Source organism: Malaclemys terrapin, chromosome 3 (assembly GCF_027887155.1).
Source record: "Malaclemys terrapin pileata isolate rMalTer1 chromosome 3, rMalTer1.hap1, whole genome shotgun sequence".
NCBI classification, from domain to species: Eukaryota; Metazoa; Chordata; order Testudines; family Emydidae; genus Malaclemys; species Malaclemys terrapin.
The window spans coordinates 187,165,542-187,187,996 of record NC_071507.1 but is presented as its reverse complement, the minus strand read 5'-3'; the positions used below and the strand labels follow the sequence as shown (position 1 = coordinate 187,187,996).

Below are 22,455 nucleotides of genomic sequence, written 5' to 3'. Positions count from 1 at the left end.
AAGAAATATCAGCTGAATTTCTTTCTTGTTTCTTGTACTTTTAGATCTAAAAAACCTAAGAAGCCCACGCCTCCTGTAGCCAAGGAAGTCAAGCCCAAGTTAACCATTTTTGACGAGGAAGTAGATCCTGAGGAAGGATTATTTGGCCCAGTAAAAGATTTTTCATCTTCCAGTTCCAAGAAGAACTCGTCAGCCAAAGAGAGTAAATGTGTTCCATTTTCTATTATGTACAGTTAGGTTGTGGCCCCTAAAGCTTCTATAAGGCTCTTGTATTTAAAATGGAATGGTGCAGCACATGAAACTTGGGTTTTGACGTAAGAATGTTGGGCCAGACCTTCAGCTGTAAATTAGCTAGAAGTGGAAATAAACATGGCTTGCAGTTGCAATAGCCATACACTGTTGGACTTTAGATTCTCAGTTGTTATGGATCTGTAGTTGTTGTGTAGCTTATGTGGATGGGTGAGTCGAGCCAGTAGCTCCTGCTAGTGCAGTGTATCAAGAATGTATTTCCTAGCGCTTTGTGGATTTTTACTTTGGATATGGAAGACTTTTTATAAAAATAAATTTTCTGTAGGACGTTTCCTTTCAGCCACACAGCTTGATTCCCCTGCTAACAGTCATGGTGGTGTTGTAGTTGAAGCTTGACTAAACCTTTCTGATGATTCAATCTTTAGATCTGAAATTATTTGAAGACCCAGACCTCGGTGGGACTGTTAAACTAGGCGACTCTCTACTGCTGCCAACGGCTTGTGAGAACAAGGACTATGCGCTAAGTACCAGCCTCAAAGAGGACACAGAGGAGCTATTGAGGTATTCATCTAAAACGGGTCCTGTGGTAATGATGTCCACTAAGCATTCTTGAGCAGGAAGCAATTTAGATCCCAAGGCCACAAACTCCAGGGCAAAGCTTAAAAAACATTCTGTGCTGAAAGTGGATTGACGTTCATACTAACCAAGACAAGGGCAGACATTTGTTTAAAAGTTTGAAAATCAAACACAAAACATCTTTATTAAAGCTTAACAATAATGGGCACTGACAAACGGTAGCACCTTTACTTTTTCAAGGTGCTTTACAAATAATCCTCAGGAGGCTAGATGGGTGGGTCAGCCCTCCATTTTCCAAATGTGGAAATGAAGGCAGAGGAGTATCTTGTCCAAGGGCAAAGATGAACTCTGTTTCAAAACTGAGATTATAATTTAGGCGCTCAATGCTCGGACACTGTGCTCAAGCCACTAGACTGGGCTGCCTCTTTATTTAAACAGTGTCTCTTAAGACGTGTTTATATTTTAATCAGAACTATGCAAGATCTGGATTATCAGGAGGCTCTGAGGTAGGAGGAAGCATTCACGAACATGCCCTCCCTCTATCTAAAGTACTTAATATGGCCCCAGTTACCACAGTATCTGGGTGCCTCTTAATTTAATGTATTTATCCTCACAATACTCCTTTGAGGTAGTTTTGCTGCTCTGATCATTCCCACATTATAAATAGGGAATTAAGGCTCAGAGAAAATAAGCTCACACGGGAAGTGTGTGGCAGTGCAAGGAGTTGAATGTGGGTCTCCTGAGTCCCAGGCTGGCCCCCTAACTGCGGGATCACCTATTCGCTCATGCTATGAGTTGCTATCCAGCTTTTTAGTATCCTACTTTAGTAACCAGTCCTGAGTAGAGACCAAAAATTCTGATGGGTGGTGTTAATCCCTTGGAGCTGGTAGTTTTGCAACCTCTATTGTTTATACAAAATGCCTTAGTACTAACATATCACAGCAGAAATACCTGGCTTAATTTATGCAGAGGTTAAGTTAGGTTATATGCCATCTCCTCTTACACTTTGGGGGCACATCTGATATTTACAAGACATGATGTGGCAAGACATAACTCGATTTACTAAGGTGGCATGTTGGGAGTGAACACGCACATTCACAGCTTTTCATGTCTGCTTTATCCTGTGCTAATAATCTAGGCATAACACGCTTCACCCAAATTGTTCATATAACTAGAACAAAAGTGCCTTATTTAGTGCAATTCCCCCATTAGCCATGAAAGCAGTGGAAAGAGCCTGACCATTTGTCATATTAATGTCATTTCAAATTATGCAGTCTTCCCTGCTCAGGCACAGTGAAAGAGGCCCAGATCATGCCATTATATAGATTTGGTGTTGAAGAAGCTAGCGACAGTTGATCAATTGCCAGAGCTGGTGAGAATGAAAAAAGAGGGAGAAGATACTAATTCTTTAAGTTATGACTGATTTTTTTCCCCCTGAATTGTCACAGTGCCAGTATCAATGCCTTCAGCAGCTGTCAATGCCAACATTCAGTTGGAAACAAGTAGGTGTAACCCAGCAGAAAATCAAGTGTGTGACCCTACTGGAAAATGGCACGGGAATCATTCTTGCTCTAGAGACAAATCTTATCCCTGGTAGGGATGTAGAAAGATTGTGCCCTATGGACATAGCAGAGAGTAGGTAAACTGAACTGAGAGAAATAGCAGGAGTAAGGAAGAGCTATTGGAGGACAAGAAATAATGAAGGATGGAAATTAGCAGAGGACCTGAAAAACATAGAACATGGGGAGAAAGAAATGTTGGAGTCTGATTATGGACATGATGGGAAGCAAAATAGAACAGGGACCATGTGAGGTGACAGATGAGTTTCTGCTGGCTTAACCTAGTGGAATTCTTCTTTTCACCCCAAAGAGAATTTACCTGTGAACCCTGAAGCCTTGCAGCTTAACTTTCACAAGTAGTCACTGATTCTGGGTACCTCAATTTTTGATGCCGAACTAGTGACACTTGTGGCCTGATTTCCAGAAGCACAGATTATCTGCAGCTCCCACTGCACCTCATGGCACTTCTGAAAATCCAGCCCCAAGATGTCTCAAGTTGGGTGCCCAAAACTGCGGCCCCTACCAGCAGTGGATTTTTTTTTTCTTTTTTTGGGGCAAAGTTTGTCTTATTGTTCAAGGAACTGATATTTGTGTAAGGATCTAATGAAGGGTGAAATACTGAATTATTTAAACAGCAAAGTCCAGAGACCACTCAGTGCACAAGTGGTTTAAACTTAATCCCCATCCCACCCCATTAGTTCCAGAATTCCAATCAGCCCATCCAGATACATCAACAAGCATTGCGTCCCAGCTACTGCGAACCTTGCTGGAGCTGGCATACTGGGGTAGGGACAGAGGAGACCAGACAGGGATCTTAATAGACTATACTTTCAGGGATCATTTCTATAGTTTGTAACTAGAAAAGTGTAGCCGAAAGTATCTCTCTCCAAATCCATGTGGGATATAAAATATTTTTTAAAGGGACTTTCCTGAGCCTTCCCCCAAATCATTGTTCCCCAGCGGGGATAGGGGAGTCTTTGTGACATCACAACCCGGAGCATCGCTTTGGAAAAAGAAACTCCACGGGGTGGGATATGAAATAGTGGGAAGTACGGTGGAGAAGCAAAGGGGAGGAGAGTTTCAAAACCACATGAGGTGAACAGCTCTTTTATCCTTGTTGTTTAGTGCATGCAGCACACAAAATACACTTAATACTGATCTGCAAGTCACCTTTGAAAAAGACATAGTTGTCTCATCATATTATATATACGTGAAGCCCTTTTGAAAACCCATTTTACAGAGCTTAAATGCAGGGCCTAAAACCATCTATGAGTGCCCCTTGAAATGAAAAATGGAGCAGAGGAAGCCTGAAATCAAGTCAGCACCATAACCTAAGTGAAGTCCTGAAGTCAAGATCCTTGCAAATAGCTTGTCTTAGATCAAACAGATCCATTTAGTGTTGGATAGTATGATTAAGGGATATACTGTACTAAGGACAAACATAAGTGAAGTATGGCTGTATTCTAAAACCTGTGAATACAAATAAAATGGCCTGATTTCCCCCCTCTGGTAGTAACCACTAACCGAGATTATGTGGAGGGCGGCTCACACATGCATGCCCAGTGGTGGAGTACTCAAGACCATGCCAGTACATGCCCACTTATCTGAGATTAGATTTTAGCCCTAAATTGACTTGTTGTACAGTCTTGGGGTCTGTTCTCTTGAGAACACCAAGGGATTTATCCACGCAACTTTCCCATGAATCAAGAGAACAGCAGATCCCTTGTTTTATGCTTTATTACATTAGGTGAGTAAACCCAATGCCCTCTGTATATGTATGTAACTAAATGGACTCCACTGGGAAACCCCCTTTGAGGTTTCTACTACCTGCAGGTGCTTTCCCACAAGGATTGTGTGTCATAGTCAGATTATTGTTAATATGGAAAATGATTATGATTTAAAGAGATTAATAGCTCCCATCCCACTGGGGGCTTTGGTCCCAGAGGGCAGCTGTTGCTTTCTCCTCCTGTGTAGCAGTAGCTCCTAGTAAAAGTAGGTAGATTGGCTCCTCCTCCTTCCATTCACTTTCACAGGCCTCTAACATAGGGATGGGCAAACTTTTTGGCCCAAGGGCCACATCTGGAAATAGAAATTGTATGGCAGGCCATGAATGCTCACAACATTGGGGTTGGGGTGCAGGAGGGGGTGAGGGCTCTCTGGTTGGGGGTGCAGGCTCTAGGATGGGGCCAGAAATGAGGAGTTCAGGGTGCAGGAGGGGGCTCCGGGCTGGGGAGTGGGGTGCAGGGCGGGGATGAAGGCTCTGGCTGGGCGTGCGGGCTCTGGGGTGAGGGTGAGGATGAAGCATTTGTGGAGTAGGCAGGTGCTCCGGGCTGGGATCGAGGGTTTGGAGGGCGTAAGGGGGATCAGGGCCGGGGCAGTGGGTTTGTGTGCGGGAAGTGGTGCTAGTTCTGGCTGGGAGTGTGGGCTCAGGGATGGGGCTGGGGATGAGGGGTTGGGGGTACAGGAGGGTACTCCGGACTGGGATCGAGGGGTTTGGAGGGCATAAGGGGGATCAGGGCTGGGGCAGGGGGTTGGGGCATGGGGAGAGGCTCAGGAATGCAGGCTCCAGGCGGCACTTACGTCAAGTGGCTCTTGGAAGCAGCGGCCATGTCCCTCCTACAGCTCCTACGTGGAGCCACGGCCAGGCAGCTCTGCATGCTGCCCCATCGGCAGGTGCTGCCCCTGCAGCTCCCATTGGCCTCAGTTCCCAGGCAATAGGAGCTGTGGGGGTGGAGTTTGGGGCAGGGGCAGTGTGCAGAGCGGAGCCCCCTGGCTGAGCCGGAGCAGGGCCATGCCGCTGCTTCTGGGAGCCATGTGGAGCAGCCCCCGACCCTGCTCCCTGGCTGGAGCAGGGCAGGCCCCAGATCCCATTCCCCAGTGGGAGCTTGAGGGCTGTATTAAAACGGCTGCCGGGCCGGATCCACTGTAGTTTGCCCACCCCTGATTTGAGATAATTTTCCACACACCACAAGGCTTTTGCTCTGCCACAAAATCCCCCTGTCCACTCCAACACAGCTTCTCCCTACCATGCATATGTGTTGCTCTTATTAAAGGACCTCCTCTGAGGTCAGCTTTCCTGCACTCTTAGCAAGTATGTGTGGTGGTGATGGGGAACCTGGATGAGGTACCTCCTCCTGGGTTCTGGCACTGTGGCTTCATTCACTCTTTCCTGCTCTCCGGGGCTTCCAAGTGCACTGGAGGCCTGAAACCTCATAACCCCAGGGTCCTGCAGGGCAATTCACTCTGGGTAGCCCCAGAATGTATGGGAGGCAATGGCAGATGAAATTCAATGCTGATAAATGCAAAGTAATGCACATTGGAAAACATAATCCCAACTATACATATAAAACGATGGGATCTAAATTAGCTGTTACCACTCAGAGAGATCTTGGAGTCAGTGTGGATAGTTCTCTGAAAACATCCACTCATTGTGCAGTGGCAGTCAAAAAAGCTAACGGAATGTTGGGAATCATTAAGAAAGGGATAGATAATAAGACAGAAAATTTCATATTGCCTCTATATTATGGCTGTCAATTAATCGCAGTTAACTCACGTGATTAACTCAAAAAAATTAATCGCAATTAATCGCACTGTTAAACAATAGAATATCAACTGAAATTGATTAAATATTTTTGGATGTTTTTCTTCATTTTCAGATATATTAATTTCTATTACAACACAATACAAAGTGTACAGTGCTCACTTTGTTATTTTTATTACTAATATTTGCACTGTAAAAAGGATAAACAAAAGAAATAGTATTTTTTAATTCACCTCATACAAGTACTGTAGTGCAATCTCTTTATCATGAAAGTGCAACTTACAAATGTAGATTTTGTTTTTTTACATAACTGCTCTCAAAAACAAAACAATGTAAAACTTTAGAGCCTACTAGTCCACTCAGTCCTATTTCTTGTTCAGCCAATCGCTAAGACAAACAAGTTTGTTTACATTTACAAGAGATGCTGCCAGCTGCTTCTTATTTATAATGCCACCAGAAAGTGAGAACAGGCATTCGCATAGCACTTTTGTAGCTGGCATTGCAAGGTATTTATGTGTAGATATGCTAAACATTTGTATGCCTCTTCATGCTTCAGCCACCATTCCAGAGTATATGCTTCCATGCTGATGATGCTCATTAAAAAATAATGCATTAATTAAATTTGTGACTGAACTCCTTGGGGGAGAACTGTATGTCTTCAGCTCTGTTTTATCTGCATTCTGCCATATATTTCATGTTATAGCAGTCTCGGATGATGACCCAGCACTTATTTGTTTTAAGAACACTTTCACAGCAGATTTGACAAAACGCAAACAAGATACCAATGTGAGATTTCTAAAAATAGCTACAGCACTCAACCCGTGGTTTAAGAATCAGAAGTGCCTTCCAAAGTCTGAGAGGGATGAAGTGTGGAGCATGCTTTCAGAAGTCTGAAAAGAGCAACACTCAGATGCGGAAAGTACAGACCCCGAACCACCAAAAAAAGAAAATAAATTTTCTGCTGGTGGCATCTGACTTAGATGATGAAAATGAACATGCATCAGTCCACTCTGCTTTGGATTGTTATCGAGCAGAACCCATCATTGGCATGGGCGCATGTCCTCTGGAATGGTGGTTGAAGATGAAGGGATATATGAATCTTTAGTGTATCTGGCACATAAATATCTTGCGATGCCAGCTACAACAGTGCCATGCAAATGCCTGTTCTCACTTTCAGGTGACCTTGTAAACAAGAAGCGGGCAGCATTATCTCCTGCAAATTGTAACCAAGTCTGTTTGTCTGAACGATTGGCTGAAGTAGGACTGAATGGACTTGTAGGCTCTAAAGTTTTACATTGCATTGAAAAATAAAACAGTTATTTTTTGTACATAATTCTACATTTGTAAGTTCAGCTTTCATGATGAAGAGATTGCACTACAGTACTTGTATGAGGTGAATTGAAAAATACTATTTCTTTTTTTACTGTGAAAATATTTGTAATAAAAAATAAATATAAAGTGAACACTATGCACTTTGTATTCTGTGTTGTAGTAATTGAAATCAATATATTTGAAAATGTAGAAAACGTCCAAAAATATTTAAATAAATGGTATTCCATTATTGTTTAACAACGCGATGAATCGCACATTAATTGCGATTAATTTTTTTAATTGCTTGACAGCCCTAATCTATATAAATCCAGGGTACACCCATATCTTGAATACTGTGTGCAGATATGGTCACCCCATCTCAAAAAAGATACATTGGAATTGCAAAAGGTACAGAAAAGGGCTGCAAAATGATTAGGGGTATGGAACAGCTTCCATATGAGCAGAGAGTAATAAAACTGGGACTTTTCAGCTTGGAAAATTGACAACTAAAGAGGGATATAGTAGAGATCTATAAAATCATGACTGGCATGGAGAAAGTAAATAAGGAAGTGTTATTTACTCTTTCTCACAACACAAGAACTAGGGTTCACCAAATGAAATTAATAGGCAGAAGGTTTAAAACAAACAAAAGGAAATATTTTTTCACACAACGCACAGTCAGCCTGTGGAACTCCTTGCCAGAGGATGTTGTGAAGGTCGAAACTGTAACAGGGTTCAAAAAAGAACTAGATAAATTCATGGAGGACTGGTCCATCAATGGCTATTAGCCAGGATGGGCAGGGATGGTATCCCAGCCTCTGTTTGCCAGAAGCTGGGAGTGGGTGACAGGGGATGGATCACCTTATGATTGCCTGTTCTGTTCATTTCCTCTGGGGCACCTGGCATTGGCCACTGTCGGAAGACGGGATACTGGGCTAGATGGTCTGACCCGGTATGGCCACTCATATGAGAATGAATGAAACTGCTGTGTCCAGATCCAACAATGAGGTATAGTTCCATCATGCCCAGCTGCCACCACCAAAAATGGAAGGTCATCCTTTCACTTCCAGAATACGCACTGCAAGGGGTAACGGTGTAGCATGCCCCATGGCTCGTCCCTCTCCAGCATGAAGGCAGAGGGGAGGAGCCCAGGCTACCGTGGACGATCCTACCCGCTGATACAAATTGCTGATTTGTGGGTGCAAATGGGTTGGGTGGAATTTACTGAACCCAGATTCTTAGTATTAGGTTTGGGGATGGACCTAAGTCCAGTCGCTGCTTATAATACCCAGCACCTACAGTTTTCCTCTGGCTATCCATAGTTCTGATACTTGGCACTATGGCTCTTTCTATTTCTTATTAAAATTCACAAGATTGTTTTAATGTTTCCTTTTGGTCCTAGTCACTGCTTTAATATCAGTCTAATAACTCTTCATCTGATTTACTGCTCCATTTTATGCAAGTAATAGTAGGCTTGCATGCCAAGCCATGTTTGATTTGTGTTGCTAAAACTTTCAGGCTATGGTGTCTCAGGTTCTTCTTGTTTCATCCATCAGCCTAGTGACTCATTCTGCAGATGTGCAAATTCATGCACCAGGCAAAGCACGGCGCAGTCTTAATGCAATCAACTTCCTATGCCTCATTAATCTAAATTGTGACTGTCCAGTGTGACGAATAACGTTTTTGATGGGGGGAAAAAAACACAGTACATTTTCCTGAGAATATTGTGTTGGGGCTGTGGCCTGAAGAGTGGCACAGCTGCAAGATTGAAATGTTGTGTAGACGCTTCCTGCATCAGTGGAAGGGGTTTTTCAATCAATGTAGGTAATCCACCTCTCTGAGAGGCGGTAGCTAGGTTGACGGAAGAATTCTTCCATTGACCTAGCTGCATCTACAGTGGAGGTTAGGTCGACCTAACTAGGTTGCACAAGGTGAACAATTTTTCACTGCCCTGAGGAATGTAGCTAGGTCAATCTAATATTTAGGCATAGACCAGGCTGTAGGTGGGGCAAGATTGACCGTCTGTTCTCATGGAACTTCCAGCACAATTTCCAGCTCAAAAAGATTCCCATTATCTCCGGCTAAAGCATGCAACTTTTTGTTGCTTATCTGATCCAAGTGGAAATGTTTGTGGTTTTCTCACCACTAACATCATTTTGTATTATTTATTAATCATGTTTATTACAGTAAAGTCTAGGGACCAACCAAGAGTGGGGTCCCACTGCACTAGGCACTGTACAAACATAGTAGTAGATCGTCTCTGCCCTGAAGAGCTTGCAGTCTAAATAGACAAGTCAGACACCGGGTGGAGGAAAGGGCTATAATATATGAACAGACTGGTCAATGTGATGGCAGCATTACCTGTTTCTCTACATAAAATCTTTTCCCCTTTCAGAATCCACATCTGAGCCTTTACCTCACCCTGCTGAATTTGTTATAAGCCTTTTATTTTTAATAGGAGATACTTTTTTATGCCAGGAAAAAAAATGCTATTTTCAATTACTACTTAGAATCTGCACTGTAGTTGAATCAGCACATTATTATGGCAAGAATTTCAAACACTACAGTGCTCCTTTTCCAAGAGAAGTCAGACTTTGGGAGAAGAATTCATTAGGTGGATGGATATCTGTGCCCTATAATCTTTTAAACAAATATTTTCATTTTTTTTCCTGTGAGAAGAGCTCCGTGCTGTTGCTAGGTTTCATTTTTTCCCCAGCTCTGAGTTAAATGTGATAGTTATACATGGTATATTTACTTGCCAAGAAATGTAAGTCCTTGGTTCCACCTTGGCCTAAGGCATTTCACGTTGTTTTTAACCATGTCTTTCATGATCAAGCAACAAAACATCAGACATCCTGACTTGCACAACAGCACTGAAAGTGGCTTGTGAGACAAAGATCGCACATTATGTACTATGTTCTCTGTAAAAGATCTCTAGCTAACCCATGGCTTTCAAAATCTAGGACTACCAGTTCATAGACCTGTTTGAAACTGAACTGTCCTCTGGTATCAGGTTCTGGGTTTTTTTTTAAATTATTATTTCTATTAAGCAGCATTCTGAGGCCGTATATTGTTTGGTGTTTTAGGACTGTGCGATAAACATTTTAGCTGCTATGACTAAAGCTAACTAAGATTTAAAGTGCAACTCCAAATGAATCAGAATTTCTGAAAGTCACAATAACCAACCAGGTTAATGGCCAATGGCATGTGTATCCCTGCCCTCTAGGGAACAGAATGTCTGACCTTGACAAATGCTACACCTAATGGAGAGCAAGGTGAGTAATAGCTTTCATTGGACCAACTGTTGGTGAAATGGACAAGCTTTCAAACTACAAAGGAGGACGTATATAAGGTGACCAGACATCCCGTTTTTAAGCCTTCTTCCAGGTGTCCCAACTTTTAGTTAAATACGGGCAAATTGTCCTGTGTTTTCTGGGATCGCAGCACAGAGCCAGCAGAGGGGACCAGCAAGCAGCCACCCCCCCCCCCCCCTTGCTCTCCCCAGCGCGCGCTGGCGCCGGAATCTCCCTTGCTGCCTCCTCCAGCAGCAGCAGTGCCAGGGATGGGCAGTGAGAGTGCGCCCAGGAGCCGCCCGGACTCCGACGCTCCCCCCGATTCGATTCCTGCTGCTGCTCCTGTCCCACCGCCCCCCTTGCCTACTGGGCAGCACTCCTGCCGTGCCGCCGTCAGCTCCCGCTTTGCACGGGTGAGAACCCAGAGCACGGTGTGCCCCCCCACACACACACCTGGGGCCTGGGACAGCCTACGGGCAAGGGGGTCCCTGCTTACCCATGGTGGGAGGATCCCTGCTCCCCCAGGTGGAGGGGCTCTGCTGGCCGCATGGCAGGGGGAGTAGGCTGTGAGTAGCGTTTCACCTCGCAGCTGACCCCCCCGCACATGGAACCCCTAGTGGGGCATGGAGGAACGTGTGGCAGGGGCAGTGCCAACACCAGCCCTGCACTGGAGGGAGGGCTACGGAGAGCAGCTCGGGCAGGCCGGCCCACCCCATGTGCAGGGGGACCTCAGGCAGCCCCCATGCGCAGGCATGCGGTGTGGGGGCTCAGACCATCAGCCATGCGGCCGTGCATGCAGCAAGGGTAGGGGGTGGGGGAGGGGAGCTTGGACTAGGTGTGGTGGTGGGGTCGCAAGCTGGCAGTGCGGTGGCTTGGACGGGGGGGCGTGTCGCAGGCAGGTAGCGGGGTGACTTGGGCTGGCCCCAGGCACCAGTGGGAGGAGGACCTCAAACTGGCCCTGTGTGGGCGGGAGGCAGGGAGGGCTCAGGCAAGCCCAAGCATGGGGGGATTGGGGGACCTCAAGGAGCGCTTGGACTAGCCCAGGAGTGTCCCTTTTTCCTTGGGGAAAATATGATCACCCTTGACCTACAGGACTTGAAGAGGAACTCTGTGAAGCTCGACAGCTTGTCTGGTTCACCAGCAGAAGTTGGTCCAATGTCTCTCTCACATCCTGGGACCAACCCGGCTACAGCAACACTGAAAGCACCTAGTCGAGCCTTTACATTTGTAGTTTGAAGTCCTGAAATCTATACCTGATCTCTCTGTGTATGGCCAGAGCTTTGTCACTCTAGGCTGCTGATTCACTCAGTATTTGTGCAGTGGGGGAGGAAGGGATAGAATTATTACTTATTACATAGTGTACCAGAGAACAGGGAATCTGTCCTGGGGATATGTGGCAGCAGTTTGATCTCTGGTTCAGTATCACACAAGAATTTTTCAACTGACTCTTGATTAAGGGCTGATGTGACAAATTCTGGAGAGGATGTTAAGGTGAAAACCCAGAGCCAAGTGCTTGGCTTGGGTAGCTGGGCTGGGTGTTTGGAAGGTGCATGGGAGAGGGAGGAGAACCCCACCATTGACATCAGGCACAAAGTACCTGTGCAACCACTCCATAGAGGCTCTTATCAGAAGTAACCTCCGTGGGCTGTCTAGCCTCACCCAGATCCATTCCTCATCCCCTACCCCTGACCTGTGCTCTGCTGTGCAGCAAGATTATATGGAGCAAGGTGTCACACCATAGAGGGGATCTCCTTCCCCTCCCTCCCTATTCATCCTTTCCCTTGCACAGCAGAACCCAACCTGAGCCCTGAAGGCAGTGGAAAGGGTCTGAATATTCCCCTAATGGGTAAAATTTATCCCTGGAACAACTCTGACTTCAGTGAAATTACATCAAGGATGAGTTTGGCTCTATGTGTAGAACTTTACTGAAGGATGACGGAGGGTGGTTGTGTAGCTTGGGGACGTGGTTACTGACTAGAAGTATCTGAAGGAATTGTTTAGGGTATCCATAGGATTAAGGTGTGATGAGGTGAAATTAACAAAAAGAAAAAAAAAATTAGGCCAAGGATCAGGAAATGTTTCCTCACACCCGTAGCCTTTTAGCCTAGGGCAGTGATCCCCAACCTTTTTTGTCTGGCGGGTGCCAGACGACGAGCCACGGAGGACTGTGGTGGCGGACGAGCATCCACTGAAATGCCGTTGACAAGTGGCAATGTCAATAGGCGTTGCCGCCGAAGTGCAGCCGTCAAGCAGCGTTATCCAGAGGTGTCACCACCGAAATGCCGCCGAAAATCGGCAGCATTTCGGCGGTGACACCTCTGGATGCTGCTGCTTGTCGGCGGCATTTTGGTGAATGCTTGTCCGCCGGCCAGTACGCAGGCGCACTTAGACACCCCGGCAGGCGCCATGGTGTCCGCGGGCACCGCGTTGGGGACCCCTGGCCTAGGGAATAGTCTTCCAGGTGACAGGCTAGAGGCTCAGTCCCATGAGAGATTTTTAAGATTAGACTTGACAAAGCACCAGAGGGCGCCCTGTATGAAATAGTCCTGCCCTGAGCACTAGGGCACTGATACTCTTAAACTCATTCTTAACCCTAACAAATGGGATTACTCACATGCTTAAAGTTCAGCACGTGCTAAAGTGCTTGGCTGGATCATGCCCAAAAAGGTCTGTCCCATCTCTGACTTTTGTGATTGTTCTACCCTGATTTGAACTGAAAGGGATTTTATTTAAAAAAAAACAACCCACACTGCACATGTCCCAGTAACCTTGCCTAGCGTCATAGACCCTTCTCCTATCCCCTCTGGTATTCGGGGGTATTTACTTCAGATTATAATATCTGTGGTTTTGAAACAACTTGGCAGAGACTTGTAAGTTGATAGCCAATTGCCTGGACATTCGTTCATACTGTCTGAACTCCGTTAAGCTAAGTATTGACTAGACCATGGCAATGGTTAACACTGATGCCAGCTTAATTAATTTTTCAGTACCATGCCATCTATGTGACGTCTGGGAATCACAGTTTATGGCATCAACTGGCTAGCCTAGGAGTGAGAGAGACCAAGGTGAATCTTTGGTCCCTCTGATTCAGTGCAGAGGAAAAAGTTGCAAATTTCTTCTTTTAAATTTTCTTTTCAAAAGCTTCCTATGTTTGTTATTTGAAACTATTTCTAATTAAAAAAACAAAAAGTTTTTTGCATGCCTTAATAATTTCCCTTCTGAGCTGCTGGATGGCTAGAAATGTCTGAGCATATTTGCTATGTTAATAATTCAAACGATACTTTGCATCTTGAGCACAGGCACAGCTAGGGAGTGGGAAAGGCAGCTGGTTGGACACTTGGCTAGAGCTAGTGAAACTGAGGTGAAACTGGCTTCACTAAACTGCCTGAGACACTAGGGGAAAATTTTCAGAAACACTTCAGTGACTGAGACTCTGAAGGCCCATTGCCTTTCAGTGAGGCTTATGCTGCCAAGTGCTGGCCCACATTTGTAAAGGCATGTAGGCGTTGCTGTGCTCAGTGTTGCAATGCTTTACTGATTTAGGAGTCTAAATCCTATTGACCATCAATGGGATTTTGGCTCCCAAGTGCCTAAGTCACTTCTGAAAATGAGTTAGGCTCCTAAATCAGTTAGGCATCCTGACGCTGAACATGGTAATGCTTAAATTCTTTGAAAATTTGAGCATGTCACTCTTGAAAATGGGAGTTAGGCACGTAAATCACTTAGATGATTTTGAAAATTTTACCTTAGGACTTTTGATCAAAACAAGGACATCCCCTCACCCTATGCCCATGTGTGTCCTGCAGTCAGAGGAAAAAGATAGTGGAGGATACACTTCCCAGTTTTAGTACATGTTCCATGCTCCAGAGGATAGTGAAAAACCCCAAGATCACTTCGAGATATTCCAGGAAGTCAAGTCCTTGTCTACCTTGAAGCTCTGTCCTGTGTATGTGAGCAACACTCAGCATGGCTAGTTAAATATCTTATCCCACTTTTACCCTCATTATTACAGATGAACAACTCTGTTTTTGTCAATTTGGATGACAGCCCAAACCCTTCTTGTTTGCACACGCAGTATAATAAGGTGTGTTGTTTTGATTTAACACAGGAAAATGTAATTCAAGCCTAAAGGAAAATAATTGGGGCAAACCTTGATGTACCATAGTCTTTCTCTGTCCTTTATGTCTTTGTGGGTTGTATATTTCTGGTTCATTTTTTGCACTGTACTGTGTGAACACAGGACCTCTTTTTCCTTATGGCCTAAGAATATTCATGCAGAAAATGTATTATTTAATTGTGGCCAGCTTCAGAATTTTATTCAGTCAAAAATGAAAGAGAATTGTCAGTGTGCAAAGGGATACCTCTAGGAATGGGACTCACCCTGGGGCTAGCAGGCAGATTATTACAGAAAACACATGTGAACGTTGAGAAATGAGGTAAGAGGAGACACACCCTGTATAAATTTTACAGGAAATTTGCTGATAATTTTTTAAAGTCATATAGGATAAAGCTTTTCCGTTTTTATAATCTAAGATGAAGATAGTAAAACCCAGGGCATGATAAATATTAGTGGTTGGTTGGTTCTGTGGGATTGCCCACAATGTGCTAGATGGTTTTCAGACAGACAAGATGATATAGTTCCTGACCTGGAGCTCACAATCTGAGGCCCCGGTCTGCAGACTACAATGTATGTGTTTGACTGAAGGATGGGCAATTAATCCCATCATCCAGCTTATTAATAAAGATGTTGAACAAAACCTGCCCCAGGATTGACCCCTGGGGCACTCTGCTTGATACCGGCTGCCAACTAGACATGGAGCCATTGATCACTACCCATTGAGCCCGACAATCTAGCCATCTTTCTATCTACCTTATAGTCCATTCATCCAATCCATACTTTTTTAACTTTCTGGCAAGAATTCTAAAATCAAGATATATCACATCCACTGCTTTCCCCATATCCACAGAGCCAGTTATGTCATCATAGAAGGCAATCAGGTTGGTCAGGCATGACTTGCTCTTGGTGAATCCATGTTGACTGTTCCTGATCACCTTCCTCTCCTCCAAGTGCTTCAAAATGGATTCCTTGAGGACCTGCTCCATGATTTTGCCGGGGACTGAAGTGAGGCTGACTGGTCTGTAGTTCCCCGGGTTCTCTTTTTTCCCTTTTTAAAATATGGGCACTATATTTGCCTTTTTCAATCGTCTGGGACCTCCCCCGCCACGAATTTTCAAAGATAATGGCCAATGGCTCTGCAATCACATCAGCCAACTCTCTCAGCACCCTGGGATGCATTAGATCTGGACCACAGGCGCCAACTTTCTTTGGTACTGGTGGGTGCTCGTGCCCTGGCCCCACCCCGACTCCGCCCCTCCCTGCCCCTATTGGACTCCGCACCAAATCCCCGCACCGGCCCCACCTCTTCCACGAGTGTGCCGCGTTCCTTCTCCTCCCCCCTCCCTCCCACTGCTTGTCGTGCGAAACAGCTATTTCACGGCACAAGTGCTGGGAGGGAGGTGGGAGAAGTAGGACTCGGTGGCGTGCTCAGGGGAGGAGGCGGAGGTGAGCTGGGGCAGGGGGGCGGGGTGGGGAGCTGCCGGTGGGTGCAGAGCACCCACCCAATTTTTCCCCGTGGGTGCTCCAGGCCCGGAGCTCCCACAGAGTCGGCGCCTATGATCTGGACCCATGGACTTGTGCATGTCCAGTTTTTCTAAATAGTCCTTAACCTGTTCTTTCACCAGTGAGGGCTGCTCACCTACTCCCCATGCTGTGTTGCCCAGTGCAGCAGTCTGGGAGCTGCCCTTGTCTGTGAAGACCGAGGCAAAAAAAGCATTGAGTACTTCGGCTTTTTCCACGTCATCTGTCACTATGTTGCCTCCCACATTCAGTAAGGGTCCCACACTTTCCCTGACCTTCTTCTTGTTCCTCACATACCTGTAGAAACTCTTCTTGTTACCCTTCACATCCTTTGCTAGCTGCAACTCCAATTGTGCCTTGGCCTTCCTGATTACACCCCTGCATGCTCTAGCAATATTTTTATACTCCTCCCATGTCATCTGACCAAATTTCCACTTATTGTAAACTTCCTTTTTGAGTTTAAGCTCACCAAAGATTTCACTGTTAAGCCAAGCTGGGTGCCTGCCATATTTGCTGTTCTTTCTGCACTTCGGGATGGTTTGTTCCTGCGCCTTCAATAAGGCGTCTTTAAAATACAGCCAGCTCTCCTGGATTCCTTGCCCCCTCATATTAGCCTCCCAGGGGATCCTGCCCATCAGTTCCCTAAGGGAGTCTGTCTGCTTTTCTGAAGTTCGGGGTCCGTATTTTGCTACTTTCCTTTCTCCCTTTTTTCAAGATTCTGAACTCAACCATCTCATGGTCACTTCTGCCTAGGTTGCCACCCACTTCTACTTCCCCTACCAATTCTTTCCTGTTTGTAAGCAGCAGGTCAAGAGGAGCACGGCCCCTTGTTGGTTCCTCCAGCACTTGTACCAGGAAGTTGTCCCCAACACTCTCCAAAACCTTCCTGGATTATCTGTGCATTGCTGTATTGCTCTCCCAGCAGATGTCAGGGTGATTGAAGTCCCCCATTAGAACCAGGGCCTGTGATCTGGAGACTTCAGTTAGTTGTTCAAAGAAAGCCTCTTCTACCTCATCCTTCTGATCCAGTGGTCTATAGCACACGCCCACCACGACATCACCCTTGTTGCTCTCGCCTCTAAACTTAACCCAAAGACTCTCAACAGGCTAGTCTCCAGTTTCAGACTGGAGCTCTGAGCAATCATACTGCTCTTTAACCTTTACCTCATTGGTTAGGGCACTCACAGTGGACATTGGAGACCCATGTTGAGACCCAGAATGAACTTTTTTAACTAATCACAATTTATTTAAATTTCAGATTTGATTGAAACCAAACCAATTTTTTCCCCAATTTTTTTGGAACTGCTGCTGTACTGAAAAATCATTTATTTGCCCAGTTCTAACTGTAACTCCTACCGGGACATGGAAGGCAATCGGGGAGGTTGCAAGGCATTGAAAATGTTATTACGATCTAAAGCAGAGAAAATAAAATTTCCAGAATTATTTCATGGTTAGCAACACCTTCCAAGTTTGTGAGGTCAAATGTAGTTGTATTATATAGGCTTATCATTTATACACTTTTACTTTTATAGTAAACGTAAGGGGGTTGTCAAAATGTTTGACTTCAAATAAGGAGCCAAGTTCCAACAACCTTAAAAGGCTGAAAGACAGTTGTTAAATAGAAAGGTCAAGGTGCTACTTAGCCATTGCATGGCCCAAATGGCGTTAAGTTCAACTAGATTCACTCTACGCCAGTGGTTTTCAACCTGTGGTCCCCAGACCACTGGGGTCCGCAGACTATGTCTAATATTTCCAAAGGGTCTGCATCTCCATTTGAAACTTTTTAGGGATCTGCAAATGAAAACAGGTTGAAAACCACTCGTCTAGGCAGTACAGTCAGAAATTCTATGTTGTATCTTTTAAGAAAGCCAAACTAATACTATTTCTGCTAGTAGTAATAATGATGAGGGAGTTCTTTGAGTATTTTAAAATTCAAATATTTATAGAATTGTAACTGTGATGAATGATGTGATGAGAGAAGCATCTCAGATTTGTTGACTCTTCTTTTGTTATCGTCTATGTGGAATAATGGCCATGGTGCTGGAGCTATAAGCAGAATAAACTGCTTCTATGGTTACGGAACACCTCAGCTTTGCTTTGCATTTAATAGCCTGCCAATGGCTCCTTTATTGCTCTGCTGTGCTTAGTAGAGAGTATTATTAAATCTCTGCTGGGGGCACCAGTGAATAAATATATAAGGGGTGAAATCCCGGCCCTATTGAAGTCAGTGGGAGTCAAATCATTGACTTCAATAGAGCCAGGATTTCACCCAGTATACCCCAAAGCCACCAGCTAGCGCAACAGGAGCAGATATGTGGTGGGGAAAATATGAACAAGAAAGTATAAATAACATTACAGGGAGCCAAAATACCTGCTAACTGATCTGAGGGCCAAATCCAAGGCCAAATCCCAACCCAACTAACACAGAGTGTGAAAAGGGATACAATTAATAGGAACTTTGCCCACCCCAGGCAGTAAAGTGGCTGCAGAGCTGCTCCGCCAAACCCATTCCAGCCACCGGTGCCACAGCATTAGCGGGAGGACCAGAGAATCCACACAGAAGTGAAGAGTCTGGCTTTGCCCCTTCCCTTATCCCCATCTTCACTTGCTCTGTGCATATTGCTCTTGGGGAGCCATTGCTGCTGCAGAGAGGGGTGCACCCAATCAATCTAGCACTACCCCGTGCATGGCAGAACTTCCCCCATCCAGCCAAGGGGGGGAGGGAGTCTTTCCAGCTGCAGCTTTCAGAATGATCAAAGATGGGATTTTTCAAAGGTTCAGCACTGACCCTGCTCCCATGTTTTACCATTGACTTCAACGGCAGTAGAGTTAGACCAATGCAGAGTGCTTTATCCCACCCTGAAATCTCACACTAATACTTACGTCATTCAATCCAGCCAAACAATATAAATGCCCTTAATTTATTTTAATTTTTCCTTGTATGTTTTGATGTTGTTTGAATATTATTTGATTAGAAAGTTGGGAAAAGTTACCCTAAAAAAGCATAATCCACACTGATCAAAGGAGCCTTCTTTTTCACAGGAGCATGTGTGAACAAGCCATTCTGTGGTTAACTTTATCCAGATCAGCATTAGCAGCTAGATTTGTAGTTCATCTTGTTTGTCTGAGAAGCAGAGCTGGGCAGGAAAGAGTTTGCCTGTCCTGTGAAAAACGTTGAAATTTCAAAAATATTTTCCCGTTCCAAATTGAGGCAAAAAATCAATCTCAAACTTTTGTGAACAGGAAAAAAAAAATCAGTTTGGTCAACGGAGAGGTTTTGTTTCAATTTCAATTTTTTTAAGTTTTTCTTTACTCTACATTAACTTGCATTTCTAAATAAAAAGTCATTTCAAATAAAAAAAATGGAACTTTTCATTTAATGTCTCATTTTACCGTTTTCTGTGACAATTTCAAAGTTTCCAGAATTTTCAGAATGGGAAATTGGTTGAAATCAACCCTTTCCCATGAAGTTTCAGTTTCAGTGAACTGGCATTTTCCGAGGGAAAATATTTTTGGTCAAAAAATTCCTGGTCAGCTCCAATGAGGAGTCACGTGTGCATTTGTTTTTTTATTTTCTTTCCTTAGGGTTGAAGAGGATTTAGAGAGGCTCTGGAGAGTGAGTTCAAAGCCAAAACCCAGGCTGCCATGTAAACCGGCATTGCTTAAGAAGCCATTAATCACCACTAAGAACAATGTTAGTCCAGCCCCTCCAGCAAAGCCGAAGGAAGACAAGATTCAAACCATGGACGAGGTAGACATTCTCCAGTACATTCAGGACAACGAATCTATCAGCAACCAAGACATGAGTCTCTTTTGAAGAGTCTATTTCTTTTTTGTCTTCCGAGGCTGCCTTATCCAAGCGCCTTTGACCTCGTATGTTGAGGGAGGCAGGAGTTAGCTCGAATTCTTCATTGTCACTACATTTGTCAACTTGCCATGATTAGGAGAGCAGCAAGTCTGATTATTTCACAAGCTCTAAGTGGTAAAGAGTGTGTGTTTCTACACAGTGCAATTATGATCTAATGTTGCCTTATATTTTCAGGGTTTTTTTTTTTTTAAGAGGTGTAGAAAATATACAACACTATAGATTCTGTGTACTACAATCATGTCAAATTATTGTAACATTAATCTATTACTAGACCGAAAGGGCTAGAGCAAACAGCATAGGCTACAAGCATGAATACAGTCTAGTGGGGCCCCCTTCTCTCCATTAGCTGAATAAGAGAACGTATGTTTCAATTAACTGGAAATGTGATCCTTTTTCTCTTGTCCATCCTTGTAGCAACCTGCCCTCCCTTGCTGTCATTTCAGTGAGATGCAGCCAGTTAATGCTTCTGTGGATACACTAAATTCCACCTCCTTTGTAGTTGGGAGAGAGATTAAAATCCCAAATTCCTGACCATTCTTCCCCTATTCAGGCACTCACTGAGTCCCAGAGAAAGTTGTCCCTACCCCCAGTATAGATACAGCCATATAGTGTCAATGTCTTGCCATTGGCTATTTAGATACACAAATTCCAGCTCAGGGGAGATCTAGCACAATAGTGAAACAAGGCTAGACCCTGCAAATCTATGTACAGATTTTCCGACTACGGATAGTCAGCACAGGAACATGGTGCAGAGTTAGCAAATGACTAGAGCTGTATTTCAGGCCATCTGTAGATACACAGACAAATTTAGGAAGTTTGGATCTTTTTCCTGATCTAAACTTCAGGGCTTGGCCCCATCTCTATAAAGACATGGGAGTGGAATGATGCTAAATGGTGGGCCCTTCGGTATCTGTTTAATTTTTATAGCCAGGCAGGAGCAACTTCGGGGTGATAAAATAGTTTTTTTTAAAATCTGAATATTTTCGTGAAATTTTAGTGCCTGTGAAAAGTAAGAAATTAACCCAGCACCTCAAGGTCTCCGGCAGTGAAATGCTAGTATATTTAAGCCATGTCACACACCCCAAATCTGCCTTTTTAATGCATAACATAATAGAAAGCCTATAAAGCACTTTAAAAATATATATTTTTAATAATTACCATGTTCTCTATTCATAATTTTCTCTTTGTTCTAAAAGATAATGTATTAAGTACATCTTTGTTTAAAGGAACAAAAAAATCAATATTAGATTTGAACCATGTAAAATAAGATTCACTATAATAAAATGACATGCTAACCGGTAAGTACTGTTGTTCTTTATTATATCCTAAAGTAAGGGCTGATGAGAGTTGAAAGTTGGGTTCTAATTACCTAAGCTGTGATGAATGGTCCGTTTTTATTGCCATATGAGTGCAGTAAAATATGTGTATAAATAAGAAAATATTATAGCATGGTTCAGATAAAGCTTACTGATGGACACAGACGTCTACCTATGGTTCTTATATGGCTCCCATTAGTATCTGAGCAAAATATTTAATTAGCCTCCACATACTTCTTTTCCTCGCCTGCAGATTATAGTGACCTCAGCTCAAGAAGCCCTGGAATGTGATTCCTTTGGAGGACATACTCAGTTGAGACATAATATTGACTTGGTGTCCAACAGAATGTAGTAAGACGAGCGTGGAATGGATTTTATTAACACGATTGAGCTGCTTGTGAAAGATTTTGTGACTATACTCGTCTAGGCACACGTGTTTATAATTCTCTGGAAATTTTGTTTAGTGACAATTTTGACTCCTTTTGACTAGTGACTTTTCAGGGTTTGTCTGGTGACTTCTGGCTATGTAGAGTTGGCAACAAACTCCAAAAATAAAAAGAAATAAAATTAAAAGCGATCAGTGTTGGCCTACCTCTGCTCCCTCTAAAATTAACAATTAAGGCCCTTTGACTTCAGTGGAAGAAGAGTTAAGCCAATGCGGAGCATTTTTGAAAATGCCACCATATGGCTTCCTGTAATTATACTATTAGAAGCTACCATGAAAGTTACTTGGCTAGGAGGGGTGAATAACAAATAACAGATTTCCCAAGTATCACTTCACTGTTGCAAGAAAAGTCATTGTCTTAGAGCTATTTAGGAATAAATTCCAGTAGAGTAACCCCTAAACAGAATTTCTGCAATCAAAGAATGTCCTTTTTCAACAGGATGCTCAAGGATTCTGTAGTCAGGTTTTTCAGGAAGACATGGTGTTCTCCAGCTTTTCAGTAATAAAAACAATACACGAGAGTGGCATACCATGCCTCCTGTTAAGAAACACAAGGCTATCTGATGCGTCCATTCACTAAAGTGATGGTGGACAGGCAATTGTTTAGATGGTAGCATGCTCAGTCTAATGAGTAGTGAAACCAAATCTGGACAATACCT

General features: G+C 44.0%; 1 protein-coding gene and 1 pseudogene across 3 annotated transcripts in view; both read left to right on the top strand.

Moving 5' to 3' along the window:
• HS1BP3 (HCLS1 binding protein 3) overlaps window positions 1-21,337 on the top strand; it is a 74,559-nt gene extending 53,222 nt beyond the window's left edge. For all 3 annotated transcript variants that reach the window (XM_054023287.1, XM_054023288.1, XM_054023289.1), the window contains exons 5-7: window positions 45-202; window positions 675-810; window positions 19,753-21,337. In XM_054023287.1, coding sequence (XP_053879262.1) covers window positions 45-202; window positions 675-810; window positions 19,753-19,984 — 526 coding nt within the window. In that variant the 3' untranslated portion in view covers window positions 19,985-21,337. The remainder of the gene's footprint in view (window positions 1-44; window positions 203-674; window positions 811-19,752) is intronic.
• Window positions 3,203-3,308, top strand: LOC128835174 (small nucleolar RNA U3; annotated as a pseudogene).
• Window positions 21,338-22,455: the final 1,118 nt, after the last annotated feature.